Source organism: Bos mutus, chromosome X, assembly GCF_027580195.1.
Source record: "Bos mutus isolate GX-2022 chromosome X, NWIPB_WYAK_1.1, whole genome shotgun sequence".
NCBI lineage: Eukaryota > Metazoa > Chordata > Mammalia > Artiodactyla > Bovidae > Bos > Bos mutus.
In genome coordinates this window covers 50,633,321-50,653,615 of record NC_091646.1, presented here as the reverse complement: position 1 = coordinate 50,653,615, position 20,295 = coordinate 50,633,321, and the positions used below count along the sequence as shown (strand labels likewise).

The 20,295-nt window shown below is 38.4% G+C and overlaps 1 protein-coding gene across 1 annotated transcript in view; it reads right to left on the bottom strand.

Annotated features, from left to right (window-relative positions):
* PAK3 (p21 (RAC1) activated kinase 3) overlaps positions 1–20,295 on the bottom strand; it is a 130,079-nt gene that overhangs the window by 57,932 nt on the left and 51,852 nt on the right. Inside the window, exons 7-10 of the mRNA XM_070365521.1 lie at positions 14,588–14,741; positions 13,059–13,096; positions 8,534–8,665; positions 6,193–6,358 (exon numbers count right to left, since the gene is read on the bottom strand). Of these exons, the coding sequence (XP_070221622.1) occupies positions 6,193–6,358; positions 8,534–8,665; positions 13,059–13,096; positions 14,588–14,741 (490 nt within the window). The remainder of the gene's footprint in view (positions 1–6,192; positions 6,359–8,533; positions 8,666–13,058; positions 13,097–14,587; positions 14,742–20,295) is intronic.

Below are 20,295 nucleotides of genomic sequence, written 5' to 3'. Positions count from 1 at the left end.
AAAAAAAGATTTATATACATGATCTAATTATGGAGTCTATCTGCTAATTGTCACTCTTATCCATTTTCTCCTCTTCATGCCCATGGCCACTGCCATTGTTTAGGCTTTCAATATCTATTGTTCAAACATTTGTGCTAGTCATTACCTAACTCTAAACTCTGCCTTCTCTAATTCCTTTTCCACAATGCCTCTGGAATAGGGTAACCATATAATTCATAAACCAAGACTGTCTTGGGTAAACTGAGATGTAAGGTTAGCCTACTTCAGAGTGATTTCACTCCATTATCCATAAATCCTCAAAAGTTCCTCCTTACTACAGGATCAAGTTCACATTTTTCGTCTGGCATAGAAGGCCCTTTACCATCGAGCAGCATCTAGCTCCTATCCAATCAAGTCTAACCTTATATTATTACTCTCCTCTCCAACCTTCCTACTTTATATCCTAGCAACACCATCACTATCCAAGGCTCTGGTCTTTGGACATGCTCCCTCTTTCCCTTTCTTATCAATCCCATGAATTCCTATTTATTATGTAAGTATAATATCAAGTCATCCCTTGTGAATTCTTCTCTGATCCTTCTAATGAGACTTGTGTGTGTGCTAAGTTATTTCAGTCGTGTACGACTCTGTGTGACCCCATGGACTGTAGCCTGCCAGGCCCTTCCTCTGTCCCCGGGATTCTCCAGGCAAGAATACTGGAGTGGGTTGCCATGCCCTCCTCCAGGGGATCTTCCCTATCGAGGGATTGAATCCGCTTCTCTTACATCTCCTGCATTGGCAGGCGGGTTCTTTACCACTAGCACCACCTGGGAAGCCCCAAACATGCTGCTTTCTGAGGGCCGGAATGTTGTCTTTTCATTCTGGTAACTTCAGTGCCCAGAACAATGGTTTTCACTGAATCCATTAACCAAATGAATGTGAACAAGAAAATACATATTCCAGAGCTAAACTGTGTGCTACAGATAATACTTTGTACTAATTTAGACATGATCTACTTTCTGGGCTAGTGAACAATTTAATTCAGAATTACCAGTACATAGTATGCTTGAAAAAATAACAAATTAAATGTTTCACTCATGGGTTGTTCATCCATGGTGGTTAGGTTTTTGTTGTTGTTCGTTTTTTTGTAAGACAAGCAAGTCCATGTTCCAGTTAGGTTAAAGAAGACTTACCATATGTTAGTTACTGTAAGTTTTTCCCTCTTGTATTCCCAATCTCAGTCAATGGTACTACCATCCCATGAATTAGGAGCCCAAGTCAGAAATCTGGTAATCACCTTGACTCATCCCTTACCTTCACCCCCACATAGTATTTTCTACTGAGTCCTGGGCCTATCTCTGTTCACCTCCTAGATACCTTTCGAATCTATCATTTCCTCATTACTACTGTTCTAGTTGGGTCCTCATCATTTTTTGTTTGAACTATCCAACAGCCTCCTAACTGGACTCAAAATTTTCAGCCTCCACCCACTTCAGTCTAGGCTCCACACCTCTATCTGGATGCTCTAAGTACAGACCTGATCAAGTGATTCTCCAGTTCAGGGTTCCTGGAGGCTTCCCTAACACCTACAGGGTAAAGCTCAAACTCCTTGGCATGGAATCCAAGGTCCTTCATATCTGGCTCCTGCATCATTCTCCATTTCATCTCCCCCACTAGAACCTTATGCTCTCACCAAAATGAACAACTTGCAGCTCATGATCGGATCCTGCTACATGATTTGGCTTCTTCTCTTAAAACTCTAGTATCAACATCTACCATCAATTCTATATTCAAGTGGTATTGAATGAGTTAACATTCCCAAGCATATGCCTTTGTACCTCCTTTGTGTGCTAGTCTCTGCCTAGAATGTCCTTCTAAGTTTTCTTCCTGGCAAGTTCTTATGCATCCTTCGACTCAGCTTCAGTTAAGCCTCTTCTAGGAAGTCTTCCTTGATTTTTTGGAATAAAGTCAATAACTTCTCTGTACTACTATTGCACCTTCTATCTCTCTCTCTCTCTGACACTTCTGCTTTCTTCTTGCTTTTGTTCTTGCTCTCCTTCTTTGTACTTAATCCATCATCCTTCTATCTATATCTATGTATTTTACATCCCCTTATAGATCATGTCGTAAGGACAGGAGCCATGTCTTATGCATCTTGTATCCCCAGTGCTTCTTCATATAAAGCTGTGTGTGGAATACATTGGTTACTCAATAAATATCTGTTGAATTAAAAGCAAATGAAATTAGGAATTCCATTTTGTAAATGCCCCATATTTTAAAACAGAGATGTATTTTACTTGAGTTATATCTAATGTGTTATATATATATATTTTTTTACTTGAGTTATATCTAATTTAATGATTCCTGAGTTGCTATTTCATTTTTTTCAAATTGCCTCCCAGATTTCTATAACATTGTGAACTACTCTTATTCAAGCTAGCTATTAATGGTTAGTACGGACCTGGAACTTAATTTTTTTAATGAAATGATGATTTTAAAGTCACTTCAAACCAAAGTTTTATTAATAGTTTAAAGTCTTCTAAGAAAGTTATACTATAAGTTGTTGAGCAAACTGTTTTCCGTAGACGGAACAAATGTAAGCAAGCTTCAGCCCAAGCCACTTTCTGAATTATGACCAAATCCAACTGGCAGGCATTAGTTAACAAGGTTTTATGGTAGTAAATGATTCAACTTTTATTTCTGTGGTATGCAGTATAAAAACAACAATAAAAAAAACTGGGAATTAATCCTTTCATAAGGACTGTGTGTACATGTGTGCACATGCTCAATCGTGTCTGACTCTTTTGCAACCCCATGGACTGCAGCCCACCAGGCTCCCCTGTCCATGGAATTTCCCAGCCAAAAATACTGGAGTGGATTGGCATTTCCTTCTCCAGGGGATCCCAGGGATTGAACCCACATCTCTTAGGTCTCCTGCATTGTCAGGCAGGTTCTTTACCAGCTGAGCCATCAGGAAAGTCCCATAAGAATTACCAAAAGACGACCATTTTGATGTGCTCCTGCTTCTGAATTTAACTGCTATTCAAATAAAATGGCACCCCAGGTCCATTATCAGTCACAGGAGAGTGTGTGCTGCCATCTACTGATGCAAAACAAGTGGACAGGAAACCTTGCTTACAATTCTGAATTACAAAACAAGCTTTTACAGTGACCTCTTTCATCAGAGCCATTATAATTTATATTCATAAATTATACTAAAGATAGGATTAAAAAACATTGTGACACAATAGGCACAAAGTGACGAAAATCAGCCACTCAAAATCAAAAGGAAAAAATGATAACAATACCAGAAAAACTTCCAACCGGAGCAATTTCCTAAATGAGAAACAAACCATTCACTTTTAAGGACAAGGATTTAAGAAATCACTAAATACTAGTATTTAAAAATGGGGCTCATGATGTGGTTTCAGTGACAGAAAAGTCAATCAATGTATTGTCCTACATATAAAGTAAACTAAGTTGTCCAACCATGAAAAGATTTTCTCTTTAGCATAATGAACATTCTGATTTCTGCAAACAACCAAACAAAAAAACAAAAGAACTCTCTAAACCCATATTGGCTCTATTTGTGGGTAAATTAAGAGAAAGAATTTTCAGTGGGGAATTTCAGCTGGGGGGCAGCACGAGAAGGAAGCGTTTGTGGGGCCCAAAGGAGGGAAGTCCGAAAACAATTTCTAGGATTGCACAATTTTGCTGACAGTCAGCACCTTTTGAAAAAATTCAGTAAAATGTAGGGGTTTCTTTATTTTCCATCAGATTCAGACCAGACCACAATGAACATGCCAGACCCAGGCTATCCATCTGTGTAAAACTGAAAGATGATCTGTTCATTTCAGCCATTAATGAATGATCCCAAGGGCTGGCCCTCACAATTGCTATCTGCATGGAAGAATAGCCTGACAGCTCTGTGGTCTGGGCTACTCACCTCACAGTAATCAGATTCCCGAGACTGAAGGTGAGGCCACCCTTCCCACTTCCCCTGCTTATAGTGGAGTCCACTTTGGCATGGGCTGTGCCTACATTATAATAAATCTAGTGAGATTTGTAATAGGTATCAAATAATCATGTTTTACTAAAGCAAGGCTGTTACATTTTTAAAATCTGATATAATAGGTTGTGTAAAATAAAGAAAACTAAGGCATTAAGTATTCCAAGAATACTTTAACTGAAATTATCCAGGCAATTCTTTCCTTTATTCATCCCTTTTACACAAACAGACAGCCGGCATATGCAGAAGTAAACTGAATAAGGGAAATAATACAAGCTTCAAAGGCAAAGAGATTTGCATTTCAACTCTGGGTACGTCATGCATTAGTTTGGTGATCTGGTAACTTTAGCTTTTTGAGGCTTATTTTCACTGATCTGTAAAATGAGGCTAGGAAAATCTACCACAAGGAATTACAGTGAATATTAAACTCGATAATGCATGTAAAGTGGCCAGCAGAGAAGGCACTTAGTAAATGGGAATTATTTCTGCTTTTATTCAGGAAATAGTTGGTATCAGCACCAAAGAGGCATATTTAATCATGTACAGTAAAGTCAGTTGGCTAAACCCTCAATTCCAGTTCTGAGCACTTACTGACTACTGTAACCCGAAACTTAGCCTTCCCAAATACCTCTGTCTCAGATTGTTTCAACATCAGCACTGTTGACATTTGGGGCTGAATAATTCTTTGATGCAGAAGAGAAAAGAAGGAAGCCTATCCTTTGCATTACAGTGTTTAGAAGCATCCTTGCCTCTATCCACTAGATGCAAGTGGCATTTCCTGTGCTGTGAGAATAAACATGTCTCCAGATACTGCCAAATGTCCCCTGGAGGGCAAAATGGCCCTATGACCGCCTCTGCAGAGTCTTCCTGTGACCTATAGCCTGCACCGCTCTCTTCCTTTTCTGAGTTCTTTTAGATGGACTGTTGCATGAACAAGATGGCATCCTATTCTTTAATTGTGTCACACTAATAAACTTTATCTTACAAATAAAATTGTAAGCTTCTTAATATCAGAAAATTATATTTTGATTGTTTCCTCCAAAAGACTCTGGCATAGAACAGACAAGTAGGAACCTGGTGAAGAGGCACTTGTTTGCTCATTTTTCACCCATTCAATCAAAGAGCATCCATTAAGTCCTTTTATGTACCAGGCACTTTATTAGAGCTGGACATGTGGGAAAAGAAGACACAATCTCATCTTTAAAGAGCTCCTGGTCTAGTGAAGAAGACAAAGTACAGTGGGATTATTTGCTACAGTAGTTCAAAGTTCAGTCACTAAATTGTGTCTGACTCTTTGAGACCCCATGGACTGCAGCATGCCAGGCTTCTCTGTCATTCACCAACTCCTGGAGTTCGTGCAAACTCATGTCCATTGAGTCGGTGATGCTATCAAACCATCGCATGATAAAGGCAGCAAAAAGATCCCTCAACTCATACTGAGAGAGACAAGGACAGCTTTCCTGAGGAGGCATCTTTTGAGCTGAGGTTTGAAGGATGAGTTAGACGGAGGGCACAAAGTGCAGAAAACTTGCAATCTGTTAGATGCTTTTGGAGTATGAGTTTAATGAGTATGCTTCACAGAACTTTGGCTCTTTTCAACAGAGAATTTGTTTTTTTTTTTTAATCTCTCTGACCTAGAAAGGTAACCGGAAAAGGAGTGTTTTGTAAAATGGAGCAACTGTGTATGCACAAGCATGGATACACTAATAACACTGCAAGAAGGAGGTTGAAAGCATCAGTTTGCCCTGACTTCCTGTCCATATAGCAATGTTCCTAAATTAAGAGAAAGGGCTATTTTATTGTGGCTGCCCATTTTGATTGACTGTGTTGGATTCTGAGGTTGAATTACCTATCATGATTGATCAGGTGGGTGCCCCTAGGGTATGATCATAGGATATATTTCATCAGACTGTTTCATCTCTTTGGGGGAGGTATAATCTTAAAATAAAACTTACTACTTAATTCATTTAGTGAAGTTTTTCCCTAAATTGATTTTTTTTCAAGTGAAAATATTTGGTTTCTGTGTAATTAGGAGTAAGGGGGGGGGTGGAGATTTAAAATACACAGTGCATCTCAAACTGTTTATCTCATGACGTCAGGGAGCCTGCAAGCAGGTTCAAATTTTTAAAGGTTTAATTCCCACTCAAAGTGGTTTATGAGAAACACTCTCATGAAGAAACGGATGATGGCGGAAAAAAACTCACTTAGCTTCTCTAGGATCTCCTCATCTGTCATTTTGGATTTTTTCCTTTGCCGATCTGTGTTTCTATACAAAGTACTGGAATTGGCGTTCTCAGCAGAAGGTGGTGTGACCTCTTTATTTGGTGCTGCTGGTGAAGCAATTGATTCAACCACGGAACGAGTGTAGATCTTAAAGACAAAAAGTTTTGTTCCAAGTTAAAGACAATTGATGAACCAATATTGACACATCAGAATCACTGAACATCTGCAGTTTACATGTGGTTCACTCTTTTTTAAAAAATACACACAGTGATTTTTCATCATGTACTTTTATAATTATTAAATGTATCCTTTACAATTACAACTCTAGAAGTATCAATTTTTTAGGTCATTAATATATTCAATTACTGACTCAATGGACATGAATTTGAGCAAACTCTGGGAGAAAGTGAAGTACAGGGAAGCCTGGCGTGCTGCAGTCCATGCAGTTGCAAAGAGTCAGACATGACTTAGCCACTGAACAACAATAAATTCAATGTCCCTTGAATCCAAAATCACTAACTGAGTGTGGGTGATACAAATACTAGTGAAAATTCTGTAACTAAATAGTTGTATAACCCTAGATAATTACATCATCTTCCTAAAGTTTTAGGGTCTGAGTATACTTGCTATCCAGGGAAGGCAATGGCACACCACTCCAGTACTCTTGCCTGGAAAATCCCATGGACAGAGGAGCCTGGTAGGCTGCAGTCCATGAGGTTGCTAAGAGTCGGACACGACTGAGCGACTTCACTTTCACTTTTCACTTTCATGCATCGGAGAAGGAAATGGAACCCACTCCAGTGTTCTTTCCTGGAGAATCCCAGGGACAGAGGAGCCTGGTAGGAGGCCGTCTATGGGGTCGCACAGAATTGGACACGACTGAAGCGACTTAACAGTAGCAGCAGCATACTTGCTATCCCTCTTCTAATTCTCAAAATTTATGTTTGACCTTCCCCCTTGATTCTTTCCAGAAACACCTTATCTGTATCCCATCATCTTGTATATGAGATGGCAGCCTCCAGGACTATCAATTTCTGTAGAGGTATTTACCGAACTGGAACTGTTTTTACCTACAAAAGTCAAGCAGGAGGAACTAGAAGAGGAAACTATAATAAAGGTAGCATTGGGCTATTACATTTTTGGCCACACACAGACTGGATCAACAGAATTATGATATTCAAGTACCCTATTTTTCATCACTTTCAATCCAACAACCATATGGTTCACTCTTAGTGTTGTACATTCTATGGGTTTAGATGAGTGTATAATGACACGGGGGCTTCCCTGGTGGCTCAGTGGAAAGAATTCACCTGCCAGTGCAAGAGACACAGGTTCAGTCCCTGGGTCAGAAGGATCCCCTGGAGAAGGAAATGGCAACCCACTCTAGTATTCTTGCCTGGAAAATCCCACAGAGGGGCCTGGCAGCCTACAGTCCATGGGATTGCAAAAGAGTCGGACATGACTGAGTGACTAAACAACAATGTAATGACATGTATCCATCATTATGGTAGCATACAGAATATTTTCTCTGCCCTAAAAATCTCCTGTGCACCACCTATTCATCCCTCCCTTCACCCTGCCCCTCAGCCTTTAATAAGATTTTAAAGACAACTGATTTCTATCAAAAAAAAGAACTTTACATTGCTTCAAGTATACTGCCCTTGAAAGCTCTCAGGAGCTAGTCTTTTGAGGTCCCCAAACACACTGTGCTAATTGTGGTCTTGGTTCCTCTGCTGATGCAATACTTCCTTCGTGATTCCCATGGATTTCATTCTCTAGCTTAACTTCTGCAATGGTTTTAAAATTTAGCACGTATTTATATATTGTTTGGCATTATTCTCTCACTGTCATGTGCTAATCTGTATCTCCAAACAGTAGCCCCAACCAAATTTGTATCTTATATTCTAGTTCTTTACCAGCTGAGCCACAAGAGAAGCCCAAGAATAACAGAATTGGTAGCCTATCCCTTCTCCAGGGGATCTTCTGGACCCTGGAATTGAACCAGGGTCTCCTGCATCACAGCAGATTCTTTACCAACTGAGCTATCATTTCAGGAAACCTGGATTTGATTCCTGGGTTGAGAAGATCCCCTGGAGAAGGTAAAGGCTACCCACTCCAGTATTCTGGCCTGGAGAATTCCATGGACTGTATAGTCCATGGGGTCTCAAACAGCTGGACACAACTGAGCGCCTTTCACTCACTTATTCTAGTTCTGGGAACACAGATGCTCAATAGATACTGGGCCATCAACTAATTTCGAACTCTAGGATTGTTTCAAAGGACATCTGTTGAATCATTTGGAAACAGTCACTTGGGACTTACTGATTTTGTATGCTCTGGTCTTGGTGCAATGACTGGTGGGGGCTCATTGTCATCTTCTTCTTCTTCCTCTTCTTCATCTTCTTCTTCAGACACAGGAGGAGCCAAAGGAGGCTCTGATGCTGTTTTTGTACTCTTAGGATAAAAACAAAGACCAGATATTAACTCTTCATTGTTTTTCTTCAGAAATGAGAAAAGGGAAATAAGATATTTAAGCATGTAGGGATAGGAGGGAATTTCATCTTTTACACATCAGCAGAACTGTCTGCAGTTTGGTGGCCAGGACCTGCCCACACTCAGAGATAAATTCAGGTCAGGATTTAAGCACCATAGATTTTTTAAATTCCTTTCATTTTCCACTGAGCTCAAAAACAGTGAACTATTCATGTAACATTTTCGAGTTTTAATGTTTTTTAAATCAATGAATATATTGTAAAAATCAAATTAATTGCCAATAAAGCCTTGAATTTGTACCAGGCAGGTTATCACTGTGTTGACTGCTGACAGTTTATCAACAAGAAAAGGGCTATTTTGTGCCTAAAGATAAGAGCATGCATCTGGATATGGCATAAACGTGTGTGTGTGTGTGCTGTCACTTCAGTCGTGTCTGACTCTCTGGGACTCTATGGACTGTAGCCCTCCAGGCTCCTCTGTCCATGGGATTCTCCAGGCAAGAGTACTGGAGTGGGTTGCCATGCCCTCCTCCAGGTAATCTTCCTGACCCAGGGATCAAGCCCACATCTCTTGTGTCTCCTGCATTGGCAGGCAGGTTCTTTACCACTAGCGCCACCTGGGAAGCCCTGATAGTACAATAAATATACACAAAAGTCAAAATAGCCTCAGATTGAAGAGTAGGTCCCTGAAAGGTATTTAGTGTTTAATAACACTAATACCAAAGAAGCTGTGATGGGTGAGAAGCAAATCAGATTCCTACAACTATGGGAGGCCTCATTAACTCCATATTAATTATATAGCCATTAGTTTAACAGATTTAGTGACTACAACATTGTTTCTATTTTGATTCCCATCCAGGCTACTAGAAGATGCTGAAACTTATAAACAATTGAGACTATGTCTAGAAGGCGTAGTCAATCCCATGAAGTCACATCCTATAGGATAGCTAGGTCTACTGGAAGTGTTTCTAATGCAACAAAAGCACAAGCAGTGTGAAGTACAATCTCCCCCTAAAATCATAAAAAGTACGTAAAGTACAATTCCCCAGTCCTAAGTTACTGAGTCTGAAAGAAGTGATCCAACGTGACCTTAAAGTTCCAAATTTAGTTCATCTGATCAATAGAAACCCACCCTTAGTCAAGTAGTTTAATCAATTATCTCCATCTGGAAATCTGGCCAGCCCTTTGAACTCAAGTTGCCTGATGGGAAACTCAGCATCTTCTTACAGAAATATGTACCTCCTGAAAGATAATGTCCTCATCTTTTTGGACACCCACATATCATTCAAAACCTGCAATTATCAACCTTTCCTCCAACATCTAATTAGTAACCTAGATATCTCTGGAATTTAAATCTAATCTCTATTCCCACTGCCACTGTCTCACGTAGGCCCACATCACCTCTGGGCTTGGATGCTTGCAATATCTCTCCAGTCGGTCTCCCTTCATCCAGTCTTACCTTCTGTCCTTAATTCCTTCTGAACATGTGTGATCAAATCACTCTTTATAAGCTTTAATAACTTAACTCTCTTGCTCCACAAAACTTCAAGGGCTTCCCCCTATACACTTACTTAGACCAGATTCCTTAGAATACTATTTAAGGGCTTCTATGATTTGGCTCCAACCTAACTTTCAAAGATGAACTCCTATGATTCCTTTTCTTGCATCTTAGTCTTCATTCAAACTCATACCCCTTTGTCCCCTTGCTCTCTTCACTACCCTGCCCTTTATCATGCTTTCCGTTTGCCAAGAATACCCTTCTGTATCTTCACAGATCCAATCGCATCTGAACTTTAGGATCGAGTTCAAATTCCACCTTTTCTATGAAGCATTTTTCTAATTCAACGTTCAAAATATGTACCAAGTGCATACTTTGTACTAGGCACTGAGCTTAAGCCCTTGAAAAGGGCCTGCTTCCTTTATCCCTCCCCAGATAAAAGGAAGCTCCTTTCTTTGAATTCTCATAGAAAATGGACATATTTTATGGTGTGTAACATGATCCATATGGTACTACGCTTCTTTATGTTCATACTTCTCTTCCCTTACTCGACTGGGCTCTAAATTTCCTAGTTTTGACAAGGAGGCACTTGATAGATACATGTTTTTAAAAGTAAATATCCAGTTGTTCTTAACTCCAAACAGTGAGTTCATCAGTTTCTTTCCTGATCTGATGGAATATTTTGAACATTATGTAGAGTTAGTTTTAGTTCTACAAGTAAAACCAATAGAAGCAAGCTAAAAATAAGGCCAATGGACCATCCTAGGAAGTTGGTGTTCAAAATAACTGACCTCCCTAAAGAGATAACAACTATTTGTCAACATATCTATCTTGTATTGCACAATAATGACAGTAATTAAGTCAAGGGAGGTAAAGTATGTGTTGATGATGGAAGGTTGGCATTTCTGTCTTTCCCACTTTGTTATCATCTTCCTTCATGTGCTGTTTTCAATGGAGTCCAGGAAGCTGTCATAGCAAAGAAGCAGCAGGAGGGCAATGAGCAGTAAGAACAGGAGGGCTACCTTCTGCTCTGTTCTGAGAATTCTGAGCAAGGCACCAGTACCAGGGCCTCATGCAAGTCTCATGTGTGGAGAGAATGAGTTTTCGTCCTTGTTGCCATATAAAAGCAGCAGCAGTAGTAGCTTACATTTAATGAAGACGTAGTAGGTGCTAGGAAATGTACTAAGTATATTATATGCATTATCATATTCAATAGTCACACATGTTTTAGGAAGCAAGTATTAGTATTCCCAGTTAAGGCTGAGGAAAGAGAGGGTCACAGAAATCAAGCCACTTTCCCAAAGTGGCCTCTGCTTGTAAGTGGAGGAAAAGACTAAACACTTATGTCCAGAGCCTTTATTCTTTTAAGTTTTCTCTTTAGTTGTGGTAAAATAGACATAACATAAAAGTTACCATTTTTAAGTGTACAGTGCAGGAGAGTTAGGTATATTCACATTGCTGTGCATCCATCACTGCTATCCATCCCCCGAATTCTTTTCATCACTGAAACTCTGTACCCATTAAACCACACCCCATTTCTACCTCACCCAGCAACCACTTTCTGTATCTATGATACTGACTACTTTAGGTACCTTATATATAGGCAGAATCATGGTATTTTTCTTTCTGTGACTGGATAGTTTCACTTAGCATAATGTCCTAGAGGTTCATCCATCTTGTAGCATATGTAAGGATTTCCTTCCTTTTTAAGGTTGACTAATAATCCATTGTAAGGATATACCACAATGTTTATTCATTCATCTGTTGATGGACACTTGGATTGCTTCCACATTCTGGTTACTGTGAACATTGCTGCTACAAATATGGGTGTATAAATACCTACTCAAGACTCTGCTTTCAGTTCTTCTGGGTATATATCCCAAAGTGGAACTGCTGGATCCTGTGGTAATTTTCTTCTAAATTTTTGAGGAACTGCCATATTATTTGAAAGTCTTTAATTTTCACCAATAATGATTTACTGTACTGCTGTCACACTGACTGCCCAGGGTGATATCAAGCAGGCCAGCATTTGTCCTTTATAAAAGGAAGAATTAGCTTGATTATCCATGACTCTGAATAAGCAGTTAGGAAACTTTCACTAATGCTAATTAGAATATTTCACTCTTAAGGAAGCAGGCAGGGCAGGAAATTATTTCTATCAGGTCATCAAAATGAAACTCATACAAAGAGAATCCTTGTCTAAGACGATTTTCTCTGTATGAGTATTCTTTCAGATACTATAGCACTTTCAAGGCCCTTGAGCTAAGTTCCTTATTTTCCAGTCACTTCTCTGGAAACTATCTATGGGACCTTTAGTTATCCCCTCCCCACTTCATCTCAGTTTGTTGGAACAGGTGACACCAAAAGATGTTAGTGGTATGGCCTTAGACAAGTTATTTCACCTCTCTGAATCTCATCTGTAAAATGGAGACAGTGATACGACTTACTTAATTGGGTCATATGCTGAGTGAGAAAAGTCAATCCCCAAAGGTCATATACTATATTATTTCATTTATGTGAAATGTCCAAAATGACAAATCCACAAAATCAGATTAGTGATGCCCTAGGGCTAGGGTGGGGTAGATGGGGTTAACTCTAGGCAGACTTGGGAGACTTTATTGGGGTGATGAAAATGTTCTAAAATTGGATTATGGTGATGGTGGCACAGGTATATACATTTACTAAAACGCATCAAACTGTACACTTTAAAAGGGTGAATTTTATCATTCTAAATTATACCTCTTAAACTATTTTTAAAAGACTCTATGTGTATTTAAAAACTAGTCCTGCACAATTATATTCTGTTGGACCACCAGAAATACCAATCATACAAGACCATTTTCAATTTTTCACTTACCGAAGGATGGGCTGCTATGTATCCGTGTGCGCTTTTATCTGAAAAGTGAAGATAAAGATATTACCTTTGTTTTATAAAGACTGTCTCATTGAGAGACTATGCTCTAAAAAACCGCATGTGTTTGACCAGAAGGAAAATTGTCAATTCAGTATTAAATAGATATCATGACAAATGACATTTTTGTTAAAATAGTTCACACCCTTGCATCATCACATTCTCGCCACCCCATTTTATAGGTTTTAATGAAGGCCTCCAGTGAACTGCACCTATACTGAGCAATGCTGAGATTACCTACTCCTGACTGGTATGACTCTACTCATCTATATTCAGAATTTTTCCTCAGCTTCCTCCTTCCCTCTTCCCCTCCTTCCTTCTTTTCCCTTCCTTCCTTCCTTCCACCCTGCCTTCTTTTCCCCTTCTGCTCCTTCCCTCCCCTTCCTATGCTATTAGTCACAACATGAGAGCATCAAGAAAACACATGGTGAGTTTCAGAATACAGCAGTAACTCAGATACTGTTGAGTTCTAACCTAGTTTTCAGGATCTCATCTTTGTAAGCTGAGAAAATGTGACACATAAAAATGGTTAAAAAGAAGTGGCAACATGGAATAAAGAATAAATTCTGAAATCTGCCCTATGTATTAAAACCAATGCCAAGAGGGAGGGGCTCTTTTTAGCTGGAGCTGTAATGATAGTATTCTCTTCTTCCTTTAGATGTAAAATAATAAATTGTTTTAGAGATGCAATCCAGATTATCCTTTTCAAAATGTAAAATTATTCTTTGGTATATTTCTCCAGTTGTTTATAGTGCAAATTTGGACATCAACGTGTCAGAGGCCAGGTCACATGCTAGCAAATGAAGCTGAAATAAGGTAGGAGGAACACAGCCATTTTGATCTCTTATAAATACCAAGACATATGTCTTTTTTGTAAGTCTGATTTTGAGGTCTGATCAAAATAATCCAGCAACCATAAAATTTGTGCTGTGTCATCATGGTGCAATTCAATGATCAAAAGGATAAAAAAATTAATTTCAAGAGACCAGGGTTTGATCCAGACTCCTCTTATTTCATGAACACTTCGCAAGGCCTGATCTTAAGTGACTTGAGTGTCTTCACGCCAGTGAAGAGACAAAACAACAATTGTGATTGCTGATTCAAACTGACAACTACTACTTCACTGGAAAATTTCCTTGTTTGAGCTCTAAAATCACTCAAGTACCATAAATCTCCTAACATCAACTTCAACTTCCAACTTATCCTCTGGCTGACTTATGTTGAAGTCATTTGGAAAAGGAGCTTGAACTGTCTTCAAATGCCCTCCAGGCATTCTGTTCTAATCCTAAAGTTCTGAGACTGAAATGACTTCAGGTTTTTGTTTGTTTTGGATGTGTTGCACAGTTTGCAGGATCTTAGTTCTCCAACCAGGGACCGAACCCAGGCCCATGTCAATAAAAGCATGGAGTCCTAACCTCTGGACCACCAGGGAATTCCTTCTCCTTTACTTTTTGATATCTTAGATTTATTCTTACCTCCTGATGTAAAGCTCATGTATTTCTGGTTGTTGACTGTTTCTTTGGAATCATAGAATTTGAGAACATCTAGAACAGCTTGGGGGTTCTTCTTCTGTTCCAGCTTTGTTATGTTGGAGGTTTGGAGTAATCGTGCCCATTGCTCAGGAATTCCCTGTGGACAACCAAAGGGAAAGAATGGCAGCTCAGAACATTCGGCAGCTGCATTTTCATGTTCCAGTAAAGTTCTTCACCAAGAAGCCCATGCTACCTGTAGGATTACACTTGGGAAACTGAAGTTACACTCTAGATTTAAAGTTAGTAACTTAATAATGCAATCATTCTCTTCTCTAATTAAAACACATAGGTAAAACTAGGATCCAACTTAAAAGGGTGGGTGGGAGTATGACTGTGATAGAAAAAAAAAAAGCGCATGAAAATCACCTCCATATTAACTCTGCTCATCCATGAAATGATGTTTACGGCTTAGCTTATTTTTTTCTGGCGACTCAGGGCAGACATAGCAAGACTTCTCTAAATTTGTGCACAGCATAGTATAGTTCAGATCAATAGGTTTTATATGTCTAGAATAACATAAGCTGTTTCTGAGCATGTTGTAATCAGAATATCTCTTAGAATAAAAGGAAAGCCTCACCCTTGGTCAGTTCATATTTTGTGATTATGAAATGCAATTTTGGGGGGTCTAGAACTTTAATATAAAGAGGGATTGAGAGGAGACAAAAACAGAATCATGGCAGAGCAATAACCACAGGAGTGCTAAATAGTAAAGGCTGCTTTGGGCATCTTCCCTGCAGCTTTCTCCTCTCCTCCCTCTATCCCCTCCTCCCCGCTTCATTCATCGGCCACATAGAACCTGGGGACTGTGGCAACCAAGCCTTGTGAAAATTTGCAATCATCCAAAGCATTTAGAGCAGAGAGGAGGGAGTACTTGGCACTCTAACCAAGGAGAATTGCAAAGATTACACTGGGAGGTGAGCTTTGCATCCTTTCCTACATGTTCGGCCTATGGATGCCCCCATTTCATAATTATCCAACCTCCAAGAGCAACTTGGAGCGAGAAACAGACACACTATTCCTGAAGTGCATCTAGACACAATTTACGTGGCTTTGTCCTATGAAGTCTCGGCAAAACAATGTGTGACGTGGGCCTCCAGAGTTTGGGAATGACAACAAAAAAGTGAGATAAGCCAAGCAACAACTCTACTGCACACACATGAACCTGCTGCTGCAGTGCTATGACATCTCAAAGAAGCACTTTGATGCAAGCTTCTTTTGGGCCTGTGACGCACCTCTGGGAGCTTCCCTGGGCACATCTGTGAGCCATAGAGATCTGGCTGTAATGGACGTAAATAAAGAAAGAAAAGAAAGTTAAAACAGAATGTGGGACAACTTAGAAGGTGGGAGGAGATGAAACCAATGGGTCTGAATGGGGAGGGGAAATCCCTTCTAAAGCGGGGCGGTTGTGAGAATAGGGAGGCATTAACTACATCAGGGCCAGGGCAGCCTACAGGACAACAGATTCCAGAAAACAGAGAAAACGACAATGTTCCAAAGTTTGGATGCAATAATTCCAGTTTTGGCCAGATGCTTCCTCCATAAATAAGCAATTGTAAGAGTTACCATTACATGGCTAGAGAAATTACTAAAAGGCAGAAACATGAATTTGGAGGAAAGAAGGATGGCATCATGAAAAGCTTCAACAATAATTTGTAAGTCGTCTTTTACAACTGGGTGATCACAGGTAGCCAGTGGCCATGTGATGAACTTACAAATTTCAGTTCCCAATTCTGGTGAACCATTTTCAGTTTCACATGGGAAGTGTCTGTATGGCTAAAATTCAAAGAAGAGTTATATTGTGATGCTGAATTTAACCTTGACCTCATTAAAGTGATTTTTCTGTATTTTGGAGCTAAAGTCATGGCTGGCTTAGAAAAAACTAGATTAAGGATTTCCCACACAGCCAGACTCTATGTTTGAATTTCTGAGTCATTTAAACCAGGGAAGGGAAACCATTTCATTTCAAACCATATTATGAACAATCTCCATTTTAATGTTGCTGTTCCAAAGTCCCATTTCCCACATAATAAGATCAGATATAAGGTAACACCTTTGTCTAAATAAAGATATTATTTACAACACTACAGAAACATGCTTTGACCCAACTGGTTTGATTTGGGATACAGGTCTTTGATTTCTGGCATTTGGGGTTACTCCAAGCACAGTGAAAAGGACACTTTTACATGCATTCATCACGCAATTTGATGCTAAAGCTTTAAGCCAAAAGTTTGAACTCAGGAGCCCATGCATGATCCCAGTTCTGATTCTAAGTGCAATTAATAGCATTTGGTTAATACTGTAATGGCCAAAGGAGTTATGAAGTGTTACAAAACCAGGTATGCATTGCACATAACCACTAGAGCAGACATCACTGGCATGATCATTACCATAATCATTAGAATATTTGCAGTTACTATACATTCTCATGGCACTTCTAAACTTTTGTGATAATAGTCATATGATCACTAGACAGCAGGAATAACTGCTGTCAACTGCAAAAGATCCTCCAGACAACTATACTTACCATGTGACTATGCTGGTGACATAAGGTCTTTTTTCCCTTTTTAAGTTGAGATAAACCAGTTCATCAATGAGACCTAACACTTAAATCTGAATGTATGCCACAAAGGGATGTAAACGGAAAGCCATCTCATTACTCCAAATTGAGGTACAAACCCCAGAAGTTAGATAGCTCATGAAGACCTAGACGTGTGAGCATCAGAAGCAGGAGCACATGTCAAGGCCTGACCATGTAGGTAATAACAACTAGATATACATCAAGCTGGGGATTATCCAGTGTAGTCCAGGAGAATGGCAGCATGATACAACAGGCCAAGCATTTATCTTATCAGAAGAAATGATTATTTATATCACTCATACCATTTTTCCCTCTGATTGACTTGAAGCGACCGTCACAGGTCTAGAGGTCTGGAAGGGGGAGTTCTGAAGTATTTGGGACAAAAATGGCAAGATAAAGGGTAAGGACTTGTAATAGTTTCATACCCCAAATCTCACCTCCCAACCTAATTTTAACCTCAGGGTCCAAGCATATGATCAAGTGTACAAGGTTTTATGGGCCGATTAGTCAAAGGATAAGCACCAAGCAATACACCAAATCAGTGTCCAAATATTCTAAGTAACAGGCCCTTGGGACACAACTGGACTAGATAGTTCAACCAATTGCTCAAAATTCAACCTCAACAACTGCAGTGGGAAAATTTAGTACTATGTCCCTCCCCCTCCACATGCACACGCACATATACATAATCAATTAGTGGTATGGGGGCAATTAAGACTGAATTCTAAATCCTACCAATAAAATGACTTTTAAAAGCTTATTATCGTTTGGTATTGTTAAAGTCAGTAAATATAAATCACAGGTTAAGATAGTAAAAAAAAAAGAATTTGGTATTTAAAAAAAAAAAACGTGGGGTCAGATAGTTATAAAAGATTATCATGATGACAATAAAGTACATCAGATTTCCAAATTTAGCCTGTGTCTTATCCATATTCAGTGGATTTCTAACAACTGCATCAAACACTTTATTTCAATATTAGATTTTTGAGAAGAGGGGAAAAGTTATTGTTTGGTTTGGTTCAGTTGCATTGAGCTGTTTTTCATGATTGGAAAGACTGTGCATCACATATTGCTACCCCACACCGCTCTGATTGTTTTTTTTGGGTTCTAATTGATAGCAAAGTGAAAACGACTTATCTACAGTCAGCAAAATGCTGGTGATTCACTTTCTTTCATTTCCATTCAAAACCCATAAAGAACAAAGGAAAGAAAAGATAGAAAAATTGTGTCATGTTGATGTATGGCAAAACCAAAACAATATTGTAAAGTAAAAAATAATAATAATAATAAATTTAAAAATTGTATCATAAGATGTCAGACAAGTAGGAAAAAGTGGAAAAATATTTAAAATTGGAAAGGAACCAGACTATATCACATGAGAACAGTGGAGGGGAAATTTTTCACATCCAAAAACAAAAAGGAAGAATAAAAGATAAGAGAAATATGAAATAAGACAATAAAACAGAAGAAAAGCACATAGAAAACAAAAAGTCAAAACTGGGGAAGAGAGCTCTTAAATAAGTGAAGTGTTTTAAGAGAAAACTTTTAATGATTAAGTGCTTTTACTGTTTCAAACGTCAGAAAAAAAGCATCATCTCTATGATTTTTTTAAAATCTAAACTTGTTCAGATTATTCAAAATAACAATATATAAAGATTTGTTGGTTTTGGTGGTGGTGATAATGGTGGTAGCAGTGACAGTGAGGTTATATTTTCTAAGTGTAGCTAACAGAATATTCTCAAATATGGCAAACAACAGAGACTGGGCTCAAATTCAAAGCCATTTAAATAATGTCTCTGATTTCAATGATGAAATTGGTTAAACCATTATCTCAACTTTATTAATGTCAGTACTTCTTAACATTCTCTTCTACTTGCTACTGAGAACATATAATAAGTTTATATCATTTTACAAGACTAAGATGTTTAATCAATTTCCATTTCATTCTCACACAGCTTACTTTCGGAATTAAGAAAAAAGATAACTTGTCTGTTAATTTAGAAACATGGTTTGATTCTCTAAATCAAATTAATTTGTTCCTTCTTTTCAAAAATTTAATCTTATAACAAAGTCTACTCACTAACCATCATGTTATGAAATAGGAAATTTACTTATTTAATATCTAAATTTCTAAGAAGCCAAGAATCAATGGAGATGGTTCTACTAAAGGTTTTTTTTTCCAGAATGCATTCAAAATTACTCATTATCTCAAAATGCACATTTTGACTGAGGTCCTTACTAGTATGAAAAAGTACTTGATCTTCCTGAGGACATATTTCTACCCATATCTTTTTCCTTTATCCATCTAAAAGAAAAATGCTACATCTAAAAAAAAAAAAAAAAAAAAACAGGCATAAAATATCATAGATCTGAGATTATGTGCCATTTGGGCACTACCAATATCCAAAGAAAGACTGGATCTATAGCTATAGCCTTCTGGGAAATTCTTATTGGTATTTAGTATATATACAAATATTATATATATACAAATATAAAGTAAGTATATAACCACTAAAGCACACAATACACCCATTAATATTTCTTCCTGAAACATGAGGTTTGTTGTTTTGAATGTCTATAAAATATACCTGTATATAGGCCTAAAAGTAAGCTATGTTCTTGAAATCAAAGGGAAAAAAAGGTCAATTTTACAGAGACTTTTGGTTAGTGTGGTTAATTTATCTAGGTAATCCAGGATCCAATGTAAAGCCTGAATTATTCAGATAGACTGTCTTCATTGGCCAAGTTGAGTCAATGGTTCTCTGATTCACTTCAAGTGATAAAGAACAATGTCAAGTTGAGTCTATCTAGACTACGCTTCCTGTGCCATAGCAAATTAGCATTTTCAATCAAGTTGAAGGCTAACCACAATTAGACATTTTTGTCATGATGAACAAAATAATTTTTCCAGTTCTAAAGCCACTCTCTAGTTCCACCTGTGATAGACTAGGCAAAGTCCATCTTCCTTGAAATCACCAAAAACATCAAGTCTGATATTTTGGGACGTGGCAATTCTTCTTTGAAACCTATTTTCACAAAGGAAAAAAATTTTTTCATGCCTTACAAAACAAAA